At 40.2% G+C, this 14,059-nt stretch overlaps 1 protein-coding gene across 1 annotated transcript in view; it reads left to right on the plus strand.

Annotated features, from left to right (window-relative positions):
- Positions 1-718: 718 nt before the first annotated feature.
- Positions 719-14,059, plus strand: part of ATP1B3 (ATPase Na+/K+ transporting subunit beta 3) — a 38,158-nt gene continuing 24,817 nt past the window's right edge. Inside the window, exons 1-2 of the mRNA XM_075004288.1 lie at positions 719-988; positions 11,726-11,854. Coding sequence (XP_074860389.1) covers positions 880-988; positions 11,726-11,854 — 238 coding nt within the window. The 5' untranslated portion in view covers positions 719-879. The remainder of the gene's footprint in view (positions 989-11,725; positions 11,855-14,059) is intronic.

The following is a 14,059-nucleotide window of genomic DNA, read 5'->3' on the forward strand; positions in this document are numbered from 1 at the left end:
GGGATCCTGCACGTGGGGCTGCCTGTCTCACATAAGTTCTCAAAAAATGTGACAACCCTAGAGAGAGGTTTAAGCTGGGAAGGGGTAAAGGGACATTTCGGGGCTGAGAGGGTTTTAAGCTGGCGGGCGGGGGAAGTCCTCCTGAATTGTCAAAATGGGTCCCCATCTCGAAAAGGTTGGGAACCGCTGATCTAAATGAAGTCAAGGAGATAGCGCAGTTGTAGCTGAGGGAACAAATGGGTCTCTAGAACCTCATTTTCAGAGATGCTGACAAGTGGCAGGTCCCACCTGACGTAGGGAGATTGCAGGGCCTCAGCTCCCCTGAGAAGTAGATCACTTTTGTGCCGACACTCAGATTCAACCACAGTCTGAAAATCTGAGGTCCTGTCACTCACTGTTTCCCTTCCCCTGCTACCCACGTGCTTGACTCTCACAGCCCTTCCCCACGTCCGGATCAACGCGGTGTGTGCGCGGTTGCGGGGGTGGGGCAAAAGAGCTCCTGCGGTGCGGATAGAGCAGCCCCACTGAACCATGGGAGATGTAGGCTAGGCACGGGAGCGCTCCTCGAGGTGGTCTTATGCCGGGGCTCTGCGGCTCAGCACACACCGGCTGCTATTCTCCATCTGGCCGCCAGGGGGCAGTAGAGGCGCCTTTGAGGAAGCGCGGGCGGGGATTGGTTACGGGTGCGCTAACGTAGGTGGGCCCCGCCCTGGTAGCGGGAGGCGGAGTGAGGAGCTTTGCTGCGAGCGACCAGCCCGGCCTTTTTTCCCCTCCCGCCGGGCGCCCGAAGACAGTTACTTGGCGGCTCGGAGCAGGCGCTGCCGCAGTTGAGCTGGGAGTCTCCGCTGGCCGGACGCAGAGAGCCCTCGCCCCGCCGCCATGTCCAAGGAGGAGAAAAAGCCCTTTAGCCAGACCATGGCCGAGTGGCGGCAGTTCGTGTACAACCCGCGCAGCGGCGAGTTCCTGGGGCGCACGGCCAAGAGCTGGGGTAAGGGACTGACGGGGGGCTGAGGGGTGGCCGGTAGATGTGGGGACAGGTAAGAGCCCAAGGAGCCGTTGGGCGGCGGTGGGGGGAAGCCACGAGGCGGTTTTCTGGAAGCCGTTACTTTCGCAGCGTTCGGATCTAAAAATAGCCCGAACATGACAGCGCGTGAGGGAGGGGTTGGGCGCTGGGGGGGGCGCTCGGAGCCCGCGCGCTCGTTCCGCGGCACTCGCCCCGCCTCTGCCCGCTCCAGGCGGGTTTGAGCGCGTAGAGCGGATTGGTAAACGGGCCGCGACGGCAATGGGCTGAGGGAAGCATCTCGCACTGGGTCCCCAGCTGATTCACTCCGCGTAAATGCTGCAGTGAGGCTCCCCTCGGCAGGCTCCTCCTCCATGGCAGGGAGGGGTCTGGTGCTGTAACTGTAGCAGGTTACAAATGCACACGCCTGATGCCAGGGCTGGAGTCATCTCCCTCCTCTCGTCTGGTATATTACTGCAGTTTACACGCATGTCATGCTTCCCATCCACTCCGGATCGGCAGGACAGCTCTGACCTGTCAGTGGTGAAGGAGGTTTCCTTTGGGGTGCTGCTGATGGAAATGTTTGCCTGTTTGCCCCTCTTGTCCATATAATTTTCTCACCAGAAACTGAAACAGGATGGGGATGAAATCAAGTTATTCTCCCAAACTCTTAAATTACAATCACTGAGCAGAATCCATATTCAAGTGGTTTATACATGTCAAGTATTAATAATTGCTACAGTACTCAAGAGCGTACACATTTCCTTGCTTCAGAGAGCACCCTGCCTCCTAAAGTTTTGATATAGTTGAGATATTTAGATACCTGTACTTATGAAATCAAGAATTTCAACATGATGATGAATAGTCACAGAGAGGTAGCCATGTTAGTCTGCATGTTCACAAAAAGAAAAAGCAGTCTTGTAGCACTTTAAAGACTAAAAAATGATTTATTAGGTGATGTACAGGATTTCCAGATCTGAAGAAGTGGGTGTGTCCCACAAAACAGAATTTCCATATTTGAAGAAATGGGTCTGTCTCACGAAAGCTCATCACCTAGTAAATCAAGTTGTTAAAGTGCTAGAAGACTGGTTTTTTGTAACACGATGTTGAGCAGTTTTGGACATGTTCATGGCTACTACGAACTCCATGAGCAGTAACACGTGGAAAATACATGGGGTATGTTTTTTGTGGTGCTAGGGTGAGCTGTCCTCCATTCAGATGGAAATAAGACCCTACTATCTACTCTGTCACTCAAGTGGAGGAGGAGTCACTGAGGAAATTTCCACTCTGCTGTGGTCTTGTGACTTCTCTGTTCAGGCACCCCATCAGCAGGTTTTCTTAAAGTGTGTGGGTTGAATGAATGTGTGTGTGGTGAAGTGATCACAGAAGCTTATTTGTGTACTGAAACAGATAGTATTATTTTGTTATTGTCTTTAAAGTGCTACATGACTGCTGTTTTGTTAGAATACAGACTAACACAGCTACCTCTCCGTTACTATTCAACTTACAAGTGCTTTAAAATGGTTAGCAGATCTTAGGGAAAAACAAATATATTTGTGATTAGGTTTTGCAGAATTTGATTTTTAAAAATATCACTTTGACATGATATGAATATTTTAAAATGTTTTTATTATAACAGTTGCAGAAAATCATAGACAGCAGATAGTTGGCACTTGAGTGATTTATTTAATAACAGAGGTTCAGAAAGTTGGCTTTATAACCATTAAGACACAAATTATTTACTCCACAGGTCAAAACAGACAAAATAAATCAATCTGTAAGTTCTTAGTCAACAGAAGAAAAATGTTGCTTATATGTAAATTTCTATAGTTTTATGAAATTTTTTGACAACTTGTATGTGTATAGTGAAATCAGTTTACTGATTTATTGCTGATTTAAAAAAAAAAAATCTAATTTCAAGCTTGTACCTTGCTTTACTAGAGCACATCTTTGTAATGCTGCCATCTTGGTCTCTTCCTGTGCCATTGCATACTGTCTACTCTATACTTCTGTTTTAATGGCAAACCTACCTTAATCTGGAGTCGAGTGATTGTTCTATTTTGTAGCCATCTCGCTCAATAAAGGTACTTTCCCATATCAAGAATAAATTCAGTGTACATAAATTACTAATGAGTTATATAATGTTTTTTGAACTTCTGCTAAAGAACCAGTTATTTAATAGGATAGTGGTAAAGAGATTAAATGTTCCTAAGTAATTATTCCTTAGTGTCAGTGCTTGGCTCTGCAGTCACACAAATCATTTTTATGCTATGGAAGTGTTTGTTTCATACATTTCATGCTTAATATATTCAGTCTATTATGTTGGGCTACTTAAGTATTCTTTATATTTGGAGTCTTCAGTTTACCTTCATCCATTTATGTATGTTTGTTTTAATTGTAGTAGCTTAAAGAAAAAAATCAGTTGGATTACAGATTTTGAAAGTTGCAAGCAATTTCACATTCTTCACTGTGAGAAAGAAGTGGGAGAGGCTGCTGTTTACTGACTTGCCTGGGAGAGAGTGTGTACTGCTAGTGTCCCTTTCTTGTTGCCTTTTCTGCTAGTCTGTTTGCTCTTCAGGGAAGCCAGATAGTTCAGCTGTCTCTGTCTGAGGTTAGGGTTTTACAGAGTGAAAGATGGCTTCTCATCCTTAGACAACCAACTGTCTAGCACAGTTCAGTAAACCACTAAAGAAGATACAGCTCCCTGATTCTTTGCCTCAGACCAAAGTAGAGCAGCCTCAAAATTACCCTAATTTCCATTGCATTGGCAGCTTACCTGGGGAGTACATTCCAGTTGCCAGCTATGTCTACGCTACTGCTTATGTGGATATAAGCCTCAGAGGGGCAGGTGTATTAGTCTGTAACTGCACAAACAGTCCTGTGGCACCTTAGAGACTAACAAATTTATTAGGTCATGAGCTTTTTGTGAACAAAACCCACTTCCTCAGATAACAAAAGTTATGTAGGATGTGGATAAACCATCGCCTCAGTGACATAAGTTATGCTGATGTGGATATCCGTGTATCCACACGAGACGTTCTCCTGCTGTTATAGCTGTTGCCTCTCATTGGACTTGGATTTATTGTCGACAGGAGAACTTTTTCCTGTCAACTTACAGAAGCTCTAGACAGCTTGCTGTGGTGCAGCTGCATGCTCTCTAGTGTAGCTGTAGATTCTCAAATGTCTCCAGCACTAGGAGCTGCAAAGAGGGAAAGACATAGGTGCTGGTTATGCTAGTTTTGTTATTTCAGGGTACTCCTCCGTGGCAGGAGTACATCCAGTAATGGAAATGCTGGTCATTTTTTGCCAGTCTTAACTGTAGAACAAGTTGTTCAAAGTATTGATTGTAGATACTTGACTACCATAACTCTTTGGCTGACAAGGTAGGATATGTGATTTTTGTTGGGTGTATGTATTGGTAAGTGTTTCGGTAAATAGTCTGTATTTCTCCTGCCTTCTTAGGAGGTTGCTGGAGATGTTTTCTGACCTTTGCATATGAGTTCTCTGTTTTCTATGCTTTGTTTTTGGAAGTGAAGTTCTGAGAGTTCTCATATCTTGATTGAGAGATTTTCGTAGGTCTAAGCCAGTTGTAAGAAAGCTTTGTCCCTTGACTTCTGTCTTGAGGTTAACCGGCTGATCTGTGCTAAACCAACGTAGTGAATAATGCACGATGATGATGTGATTTTAAGCAGAAGGTATTGTTTAGGAGTAGTGCTGTTGTAAGCATTTTGCCCCATTTGGAACTGTTTTAAGATTTATGTCCTCGTTTTAATAAACACAGTAACTCTACAGTAGCAAATCAGATACAAAAATATAAATACAAATCAAAATTCAATTAGAATTTCCTGTGAAAAACAGGAAAAAAATTATACACAGATACCTTTAAAATAAGCTAAAAGGGAAAGATATGGTGATTACCTTGTAATGTAACAATAGTTTTTGAAAGAAGAGTAGATCTAAAACCCTAACATGGTTCATGGAAACACATTCACTAACACCTTTTAATTTTTCAGTGTTTACAGAAATTAAAAAAAGCTCTACAGCCCCTGCATTCAAACTACAGGCAGAACTTTAATTGATGACTCTGTCTAGTATGTTTCCCGTTTTTATTTGTCCTTTTCACCTTTTGAATGCCATGGGGATCTAATCTTTTACACTAGATAGTTAGTTCTTTAGGACCACTGGGATAAGCATACTGCATGTATTTGCTCAAAGAACATTAAACCTTCATTCATTGTATAGAATGCTATTTGTTGTAAAGCATACATGCAGACTTTTTTCATAAAATGTATCTATATACTTTGCTGAGCTAGCACCTTCTACAATTAATGGATTAACTGTGAATAATAGCATGGTAATAAGTACTACCTAGTAGTTCACATGCTGTTGGATATTAAGCACCAAGTGAGATTATTTTGAAAAGTGACATTTAATACCAAGTTCAAGAGTTGTTTAGAGATACAATTTAGTGCCTAAATTATAAACCATTTCCTAATGTGAATTATAAAAATTATAGCAGTGTAGGATAAAACTAACAGTTTCTCAGGATTCCGAAATGTCTCCTTAACTTTTAATTTACTCTAGGGCTGTGGCCACACTTGGCCAAAACTTCAAAATGGCCATGCAAATGGCCATTTTGAAGATTGGTAATGAGGCTTGGCTCTGAATTGAATATTCAGCACCTCATTAGCATTAGGACACTTCCAGCTGCAGTGCTTCGAAAGCACCGCTTTCAAACTCTTGCAGCTCGGCGCAGTTATATGGGGGTCCTTTTTGACAGGACCCTGCAGCTTTCGAAATCCCCTTATTCTCCTCAGCTGAGAGGAATAAGGGGATTTCAGAAAGTGCAGGGTCCTTTCGAAAAGGACCCCCATTTAGCCACACTGAGCCACGAGAATTCGAAAGTGACACTTTCGAAGCGCTGCAGCCGGAAGTGTCCTAGTGCTAATGAGGTGATGAATATTCAATTCAGCGCCTCATTAGTAATCTTTGAAATGGCCATTTTCATAGCCATTTTGAAGTTTTGGCCAAGTGTGGCCACAGCCTAGAGCTTCAAAAAAATCAAATAGTTTTTTACAGAGTTAACTTCACCTGCTTTTCCTGTACCAGAAATTGTCATTTGCTGAGCTGTGCATGTTATTTACATTGACTGCATTCAAAATAGTGCAAGGGACATAAACCAACTAGTATGGTTTGTGCTGTTAGCTCAAGTCCATGTTTGTTAAACGGAATATGTGAAAAGGAAACAATTTTTTGAGGGTTTAGAAAATTCGTGGGAAATAGACTTTGGTAGTAGTTTACTATAAAAGGAGTTCAAATGTTTGCTTCTACTTTGAAGGCAATCAGCAGTGGCTACACAACTTCTGCGTGCATAAGGCCAGCTTCATGTAACTTGAATAGCTTTCCTCTGTCCTGAAGCACAACAGTACCTGGCATAAGACCTGCCCTAATAGTTCAGAAGCAAGTGGCGGTAGCTCTGTGCAAGCTTGCAACACCAGACAGCTGCCATTAGTTGGCAATCACTTTGGAGTGGGCAGATGTACACGGGGTGGGGGCTGCTGTCATGCAGCTAGTCAAGACAATCAATACCCTTCTGCCATAAAGGACAGTGACTCTTGAAAATGTGCAGGACATAGCAGATGTTTTTCTGCGATGGGATTCTCTAACCATGGTAGGACAGTAAATGAAATGCATGTCCCTATCTTGGCAACAGACCACCTTGCCACGGAGTATATAGAAACCACAATGGGTGGTACTTGATGGCATTGCAAGCATTGATGGATCACGAGCAGTTTCACTGACATCAACATGGGATGATCAGGGAAGGTGCATGACATGTGCACCCTGAAGAACTGTGGTCTGTTCAAAAAGCTGTAGAACGGAACTTTCTTCCCAGATGGGGAAAAAGTACCATTGTGGATGTGGAGATGCCAATAGTGTATTTATTTAGGTCACAAAATGAACCACACAGTAAAGGAATTCATGGCAGGAGCTTCAGAGGTGGGTAAGCAAGGGCAAGAAGAGTCTGTCAGGGTGGGGGTGGTTTGGGGCTATTTTGTGTTCAGCCCCCGGAACATGTAAAAAAAATTGCCGTGTGGACCCCCGATGAAGAAAGGTTGGACACCTGTCTTAAACCTTAGGCTTCTCATCTGTTATATTGGCTGCATGCTATTAGTCATTTTGTTGACTTTTCCAGGCCCTATATAAATATTATAGGATATAAAATTACGTACTCTTCAAAGGTTTTGTAAAACATACTTGCATGTAGGTGAGTTATTCACCCAGCATTCTGAATTACTTGTTCAGTTGATTTACTTGAAACACCTAAGCTTCATGTACTGAAAGAAAATCTATCAGATTTGACTATTTTATTTTGTATGTGCAGAATATGCTTTTGTAAATGGGTTATTGGAACAGCTTGTTACAAATTTGCAGAATGGATAGCGTTCTTGTGAAAACTTACAGGTCAGTCTAGGCCAGTTTTAATAGGGGTCACTTACATGAGTAAATACATCCTTTACCTTCACATTGACTAGTAGTGCAGCACTTTTAAGGTGAAAACCTGCCCCACTACACTGAAATGATGCATATTAATAGTACTTCTTCATTGTACCATATCTAGTTATTTTTGGGACCTATGAGACTTTGTAACCAGTTACTTGAAAGTACGTTTTTCTCCTTAGCAGGTTTTCAGAGGAACAGTCCATCAGATATAAAATATGCAATTCAAATAACTAAATGCGCAATTTCTCTTGTTTAATCTGTCAGGCATACAGGATGCACTCATTAAATCAAGTTAACAAAAAACTGTGCTCTAGAGTGCACTGAAGTTTGGAGTAACCCATGCTGTCACTTCTGTTTTTTTGAGAAAACAAGTATAGAAAGGTGTTCCCTTGGAAAAGTTGAGTGATGCTGAAATAAAACAGGGTTGCCTTATGGCATCGCCATTGTGGTCTGTCACCATGGTGTTCCAAAATAAGCTTGTTTAATGCAGCATAAAATAAGACAATGACACTCAGTGGCAACTGGCAACTCTAGGTTTCTCTTACTGCAGTCTTCTGTACTGTATACTTCAGTGATTAATTAGTTAGCTAGGTGTTAGGATTTAACAAGCCATAAGGATTAGTGAAGCGAAACTTTTTCTTTCTAGCAACATCCAACACAGCAAACTGCTTAGGAATTGATTTGTCAAATCATACTTATACTAAAAGGCATGGTGTTTTGAAGAATGATGTATTGTAAAGTGAATTATTTAAGTTACTAACCAATTGATTCACTCAACCACATCCACATCATTTCCTCCCAATAAGCAATTTTCTTTGTTTCATTCTTGCACGTAGGCCCTGCATAATGTGCTTATGTTGTTTACACTTGACATGCTTTCCTTTTTTACCCAGGGATCACACTTCTTCAGAATATTTCCAAGTAGGGTCTTTTATGCACAGAAGCCATGGTAGTTTTTCTGTGGTAAAAGCGTGAGGGGAATATTGGAAGCTGTGAGTGTGCTGAATAATGTCTTCCCTTTTTCTTTCTACTCCACTCTACTGTTCCTTCATATGCTGTCTCCATCCTTTCCTATATATTGTCTCTCTGTCTTACCACAATGTGTTAACTACCTTCTCTGCTGTGCTTGGCCAAGGTCCACCACCACCTAAGCACAGAATAAAAACAATCCTATCCAGCTTGTGTCTGTCTTTGTGCATGTTACTTTTTAGTCTGCTGAGAAACAGAAAATAAAAGTCCAGACTTGTCAAGAGGCAAGAGCTCATAGATTGGACAGATTAGAGCCATTAATTTATTTTTGAGCTTGTAAGTGTATGTGTAGCGTGTTTGTGACAAGATTTAATCGTAGCTGTTACTTTTAAATGAGAAGCTTAGTGTGTTATCAACTTGAACAAAATTTTTTTTTTAAATCAACTCATCTATTCGGCAGGCACAATTTTTTCCCAGGGGTTTCATGCAACAGCTCTTGTGATTTATTTTTGTAAAACATTAATTGCCAGTGTGGTGGTAAACTCTGAGGTGATGAAGAATTCAGGCTTATGCTGAAATAGTATGGTGTAGAATAGAATTTGGCATTTAAAAAAATTTTTTTTTATATAACCATGTGTGTCTGGGTTGTATTAAAGTCTTTTTAGTCTATTTCCTAATTTAAAAAAGTTGAGTTTAACTCGTCAGAAAACTAGGCCAAGATGAGGATTCTACCCAGTTGCATTCCAGCACTGTTACTTAAAATAAGTTTTAAATCTCTAGTGACTGTCACGTTTCATCCCTCCTCTTCCACACAGATTGTTCCTTTTTGTTTTTTAAATATGTTTCACGTGGGATAGCCATTTGGCAACTTGGAAAGCTTCACAGCCATTGGGTTAGAGTGGGAGGCATGGCTGGGGGTGCCTGGCTGTGAGGAAGAGGAGGGAGATTAGGTAATAGTGGCGGGGGGTGGGAGAGGCTGGCTCTGGAAGGGAGAGATTGGGTTTCAGTGGGGAGCTGGGGTGCCTGGTTTTGGAGGAGGAGGGGGGATGGGATCAGAGCGGGAAGCTGTGGGTGCCTGGCTCTGCAGGAGGTGAGTGGGATTGGGTTATGTATGTTGGGTGCGCCATGAAATTGAGCGCTGAAGTGTGCCACAAGGTGATAAAGGTTTCTGAGAACTGTTCTAACTGATGAATCAGTTCAGTGAAGAGCAGGAATGCTTTTTTTGTATTATCACAAAATAGTGTAAGTGTTTTTAATGTCTCCCTAAGCAATAAGATAACATTGTCCAGGATTAAGCTTTTACATACATGATGGTAATAGTCTGAAAATTCTCACTTGTTCTCAGTACCAACACCTGTATATTTTAAGCTCTGTTTTTCAGTTATTTACTGGAGACTTGAAAATTTAGCACTTATGTGTGTCTGTTCAAATTAAAAATCTGGCCTAAACCTGCACCATATTGTTGTCTCATCCCCTTCTTCCACTGTTGATGTTGCAGGTGCTCTTGCTATATCTTCTCATAGTTGTCTTCTTATGTAGACTGTATATTTTTCTGGTTAACGTTCTAGGGGCATTGGAAGGAGCACCATAATGAAACTTGAGTTGTTTTATACTTAAATTTGTTGTTGGTCCTCTTTATTTTCTGTGAAAACTATAGCATATCTTCCCCAAAATTATAGATCTTACTCTTTTTGAGTACAGAATCAATATTCATTTATCCTGTTGTTCTTCTGAACTGAAAGGTTTTCATTCAAGACAGGAAGAAAAATGAACTGCCCACTTTCAAAATGGCTATGTTCTCCTTCTGTTCTTAGTGGCTGCATCTATACTACAGCAATCTTTCGAAAGAAGCTCTTCTGGGAGATCTCTTCCAAAAGAGCACATCCAAACGCGCAAAAAAGCAGATCAGAAAATCAGTCCACTCTTTTGATAGAGAGTGTCTACACAGCCTGCGCTCTTTTGAAAGAACACGCAGGGATCGAAAAATTCTTTGCCATGAGAATTGCCCTTTTGGAAAAAAGGGTCCGTGGAGTGTCTACTTATGCATGGTTTGGTTTTGTTGTTTTTTTGTTTTTTCAAGAGAAGCTTTTGAAAGGAGGCACTCTTCCTGATTGGAGAGTTGGAAGGGGGCTTCTACAAGAGGCACATACTTTTGATTTCAGATTGAAAGAGCATATTTTGTGTGTGGACTTGCCATGCGTTCTTTTGAAAACGGGCCTGACTTTCCGAAAGAACTTGCTAGTGTAACCTGTAGCTCTTTTGAAAAGGGTCTGATTGCTGTTGGCCTCACAGCATGAAGGCTCCCCCCCCTTTTTTTTTTTTGAGGACATCTGTGTCCATCCTTTTGAGAACAATGACAGATGATGGCCATTTGGTAAGGGGGCAATTCTGTGTGGCAAGTAAACTTTTAGATAGAAAGAAGGTAACAAAAAGAGCATTAATTAAATATTTTCCCAAAAGCAATTAATTGCACCAGATCTATTCAGTGCCAAATTGAGGAAGATGCTGGGAGGTGGGAAAAGTGTGTGCCCCCAGGTAGGTGGAGCAAGGCGAGGGATGGAAAACTAGCAGGGATGTGTCCTATTATGGCATGAGGTGGGGAGGTAATGGAAAGATTCTTTAAAAATCAGTTTTAGATGGATCTACAAGCGTTATAACTAACTGTGTGATTTGTATGTGATGTTAGTGTATGACATAGTTAAGGTTTTGCAAAAGAACTTTGCATTATGAAAATGATGCAAAGTTATCATTATTCTGAACAGTGACAACAGAAATCTTTGGATGGAATTTCAGGGAATGTTAAGCAATCTATGACCAACCAATATTCCTTCTAATCTTTTCCATCCATTTGTGGATTTTTTTCCACTCGGGTAAGGAATATGTGGGCGGGGGGGGGAGAGTGTGGTGTGGTGTTGTTTAAATAATAACATACACTTAGGTGCACATGAGTGTGCAGCACCAGTAGAAACAAAGAACCTAGCTGTGGGTGCTCAGTTAATCAGCTGAGCAGCATTTGAATTTCTTCTGAGTGGCTGCTCAAATGCGTAGTTTATAGGGAACGTACTTTTTGACAGGGCAAAAATTAAGTTTGTCCAGGAAAATCTAATTTGATGAATCTCTGTGTCTAGTAGTGGATACTCAGGATTGATCCAGCTCCTATGGAATTACAGTCTTGACTGTCAAAGTGTAAATTTAGAATCATGTTCCGTTTAAAATAAACATTTTATTAATTTGAGTTCTTTAATTTTCCAGGTCTAATCTTGCTGTTTTATCTGGTATTCTATGGTTTCCTAGCAGCACTCTTTACATTCACAATGTGGGTTATGCTTCAAACCCTGAGCAGAGATATTCCCAAATATCGTGACCGGATTTCTAGTCCAGGTAACTCTACTTTTATTTTTTTGTGTCTGGATTTTAAATTAGAATAAACTCAAGTGTATCTAGTAACTTCCATTTAGGATAACACAGATATCCAACTATTATACAGTATATAAACTGTTATATGAGTGAACCATTTGGGCTTTGTACTTCAGCAGCACAGAGCCATTTATGGGCTTTTATCATCTGTCTTTGATAACTGATATCTCTAAATTCATTCCTTTTTAGTTCTTTCTGGATTTTGCCATGTATTTAACTGCAATATTCAATCCCAACAAAGCAATGTTGGGTCATAAACAGCATTGTTGCTTCACTGCAAGAGCAACAGCTAGATTTTGATATTTTGTTGTTTAAAGCGTACAACTGAAATAGCAAAGCAAAGAATGACTGGAAAAACAAACCTTACCATGGAAATATTTTGGGATATTTTCTGTTTGCAGCAGAAGCCACCTTCAGATAATGATTGTTCGAGATATAAGCTGGTTATAATATAGAGGATAGTGAAGTTTTTGCATCCTTTAAATTACCAAACTCGGTAAGAAAAGAAAGTTTTCATAGCAAGATAGGAATATACGTTCTGGATCAGATTAGTGGTCCATTTACTCTCTTGATGCTAACAGTGGTTAGTACTGGATAGACTGCTATGTACGCAATTATAGAATTACCTGCTTTCTTGGAAAATTTCATTATAACCACAAAGAGAAGTGGTCTTAAGTCCTAAAAGGTGAGGGTTCTTCCAAAACTTTGAATATTTAGTATTGCAATTGTTAAAGCATTATCTCTATAAGTGGCTAATCTTTTTGAATAATGCCGACATGAAGTCACTTGGAGTTCCACAAGCTAGTTGTAAGGAAGAATATCTTCTTTCATTGGCTTTGCCCTTGCTATCTTTCAATTTAATTGAATATCCATTTGATCTTGTAGCATGAAAGAGAGTTGAAGTTCCATATTTACACTGTTATGCTATTCATTATTTGTATAGTCAAGTTCTTTTTAATTCTCTCCTTTGAAAGATAAACAAGTTTAAAAATGGAAATATTTTTTTCTTTGGGGATTTTTTTAATGCATATCATCATCATTCTCACCAAAAATAGTTTTACAGATGAGAAAGCATAATTCTATTTTTTATAATGGCATAATATTTTTATATTCTCTAGTCTTATGCATCAACTTTTTGTAAGCCCTGTTGAACATTTAAGTAGAGATCCTCGTTTGTAGGGCTTAGGGCTCAAGCTGAATTTAGAACTCAATAAAATATTAATAGTTCAAATTTTATATCTCCCCACGTGAATTACTTAGTGTTTAACAATATTATATTTGTTCAGTTGTTCCTTAAAGAATTTGGATTCAGCACAAATTTCCCTTCTGCTTTTGTTTTAGCTCCTTTTCTACTTATAGCCTGACATGTTCAGTCAAGCGATGTTAAGTTTGTAAGCAGATACAAGTGGCTTGTGTGCATATTACCTTATATAAAAAAGGGAAAAAAACCCCACCTCACCAAACATTTAAACTCAAATATTGAAAAATCAGTTGCGCTTCTTAGATAAGTGCCTGAATTACTTTCTTGTTCTCTGTGGAGATGCCAGCCTAGTATTTCCCCTTTTTGAATATAGAGTATTTAAAATACTAACTGCAGAACATTAGTTGTAGAATTTTTCATGAATAACATCTTTGGTAGCAAGCCTTGTTCCTTTATTGACTTGATTTTTTTTCTAATACACTAGGAATGTGATCTATGCATGTGAGGTTTATATGTGGGCAAAATAGCTAATGTCACATGGAGAATTGGCTGTTGCAGAACTTTAGAGTTGAATATATTCTCTGAACTGAGGCACTCCCTGCTCCCCAGCACTTTGAAAGATCAAGCTTTTGATGAAAAGCAGGAGTTTTGTTGTTTCCATATGCTGTTTGTCCAATCATGAATTGATGAAGTTGTGTGTATATGATGTGACTGAAGAAAACCATAAAATGGCACAGTGATGGTAAAATGTTGTAGTTTTGGTGGTCTCTGTTATCATTGAATATATTAACGTGTTCCAGGCCTTTCTGAGAGAGTGTGTGTTAAGGTAGTTTGGGAACTTACAAAGTTCAAACTTAACTCTTGTTTTTTTTCCTGGGTTTCTAATTTTTTTTTTAAAGGGCAGTATTCACTCAAACTATTGGTGCTTGCAACTAGAACTTCGACTTTAACGTTTTTATCCTTACTTT

Source organism: Carettochelys insculpta, chromosome 10 (assembly GCF_033958435.1).
Source record: "Carettochelys insculpta isolate YL-2023 chromosome 10, ASM3395843v1, whole genome shotgun sequence".
NCBI lineage: Eukaryota > Metazoa > Chordata > Testudines > Carettochelyidae > Carettochelys > Carettochelys insculpta.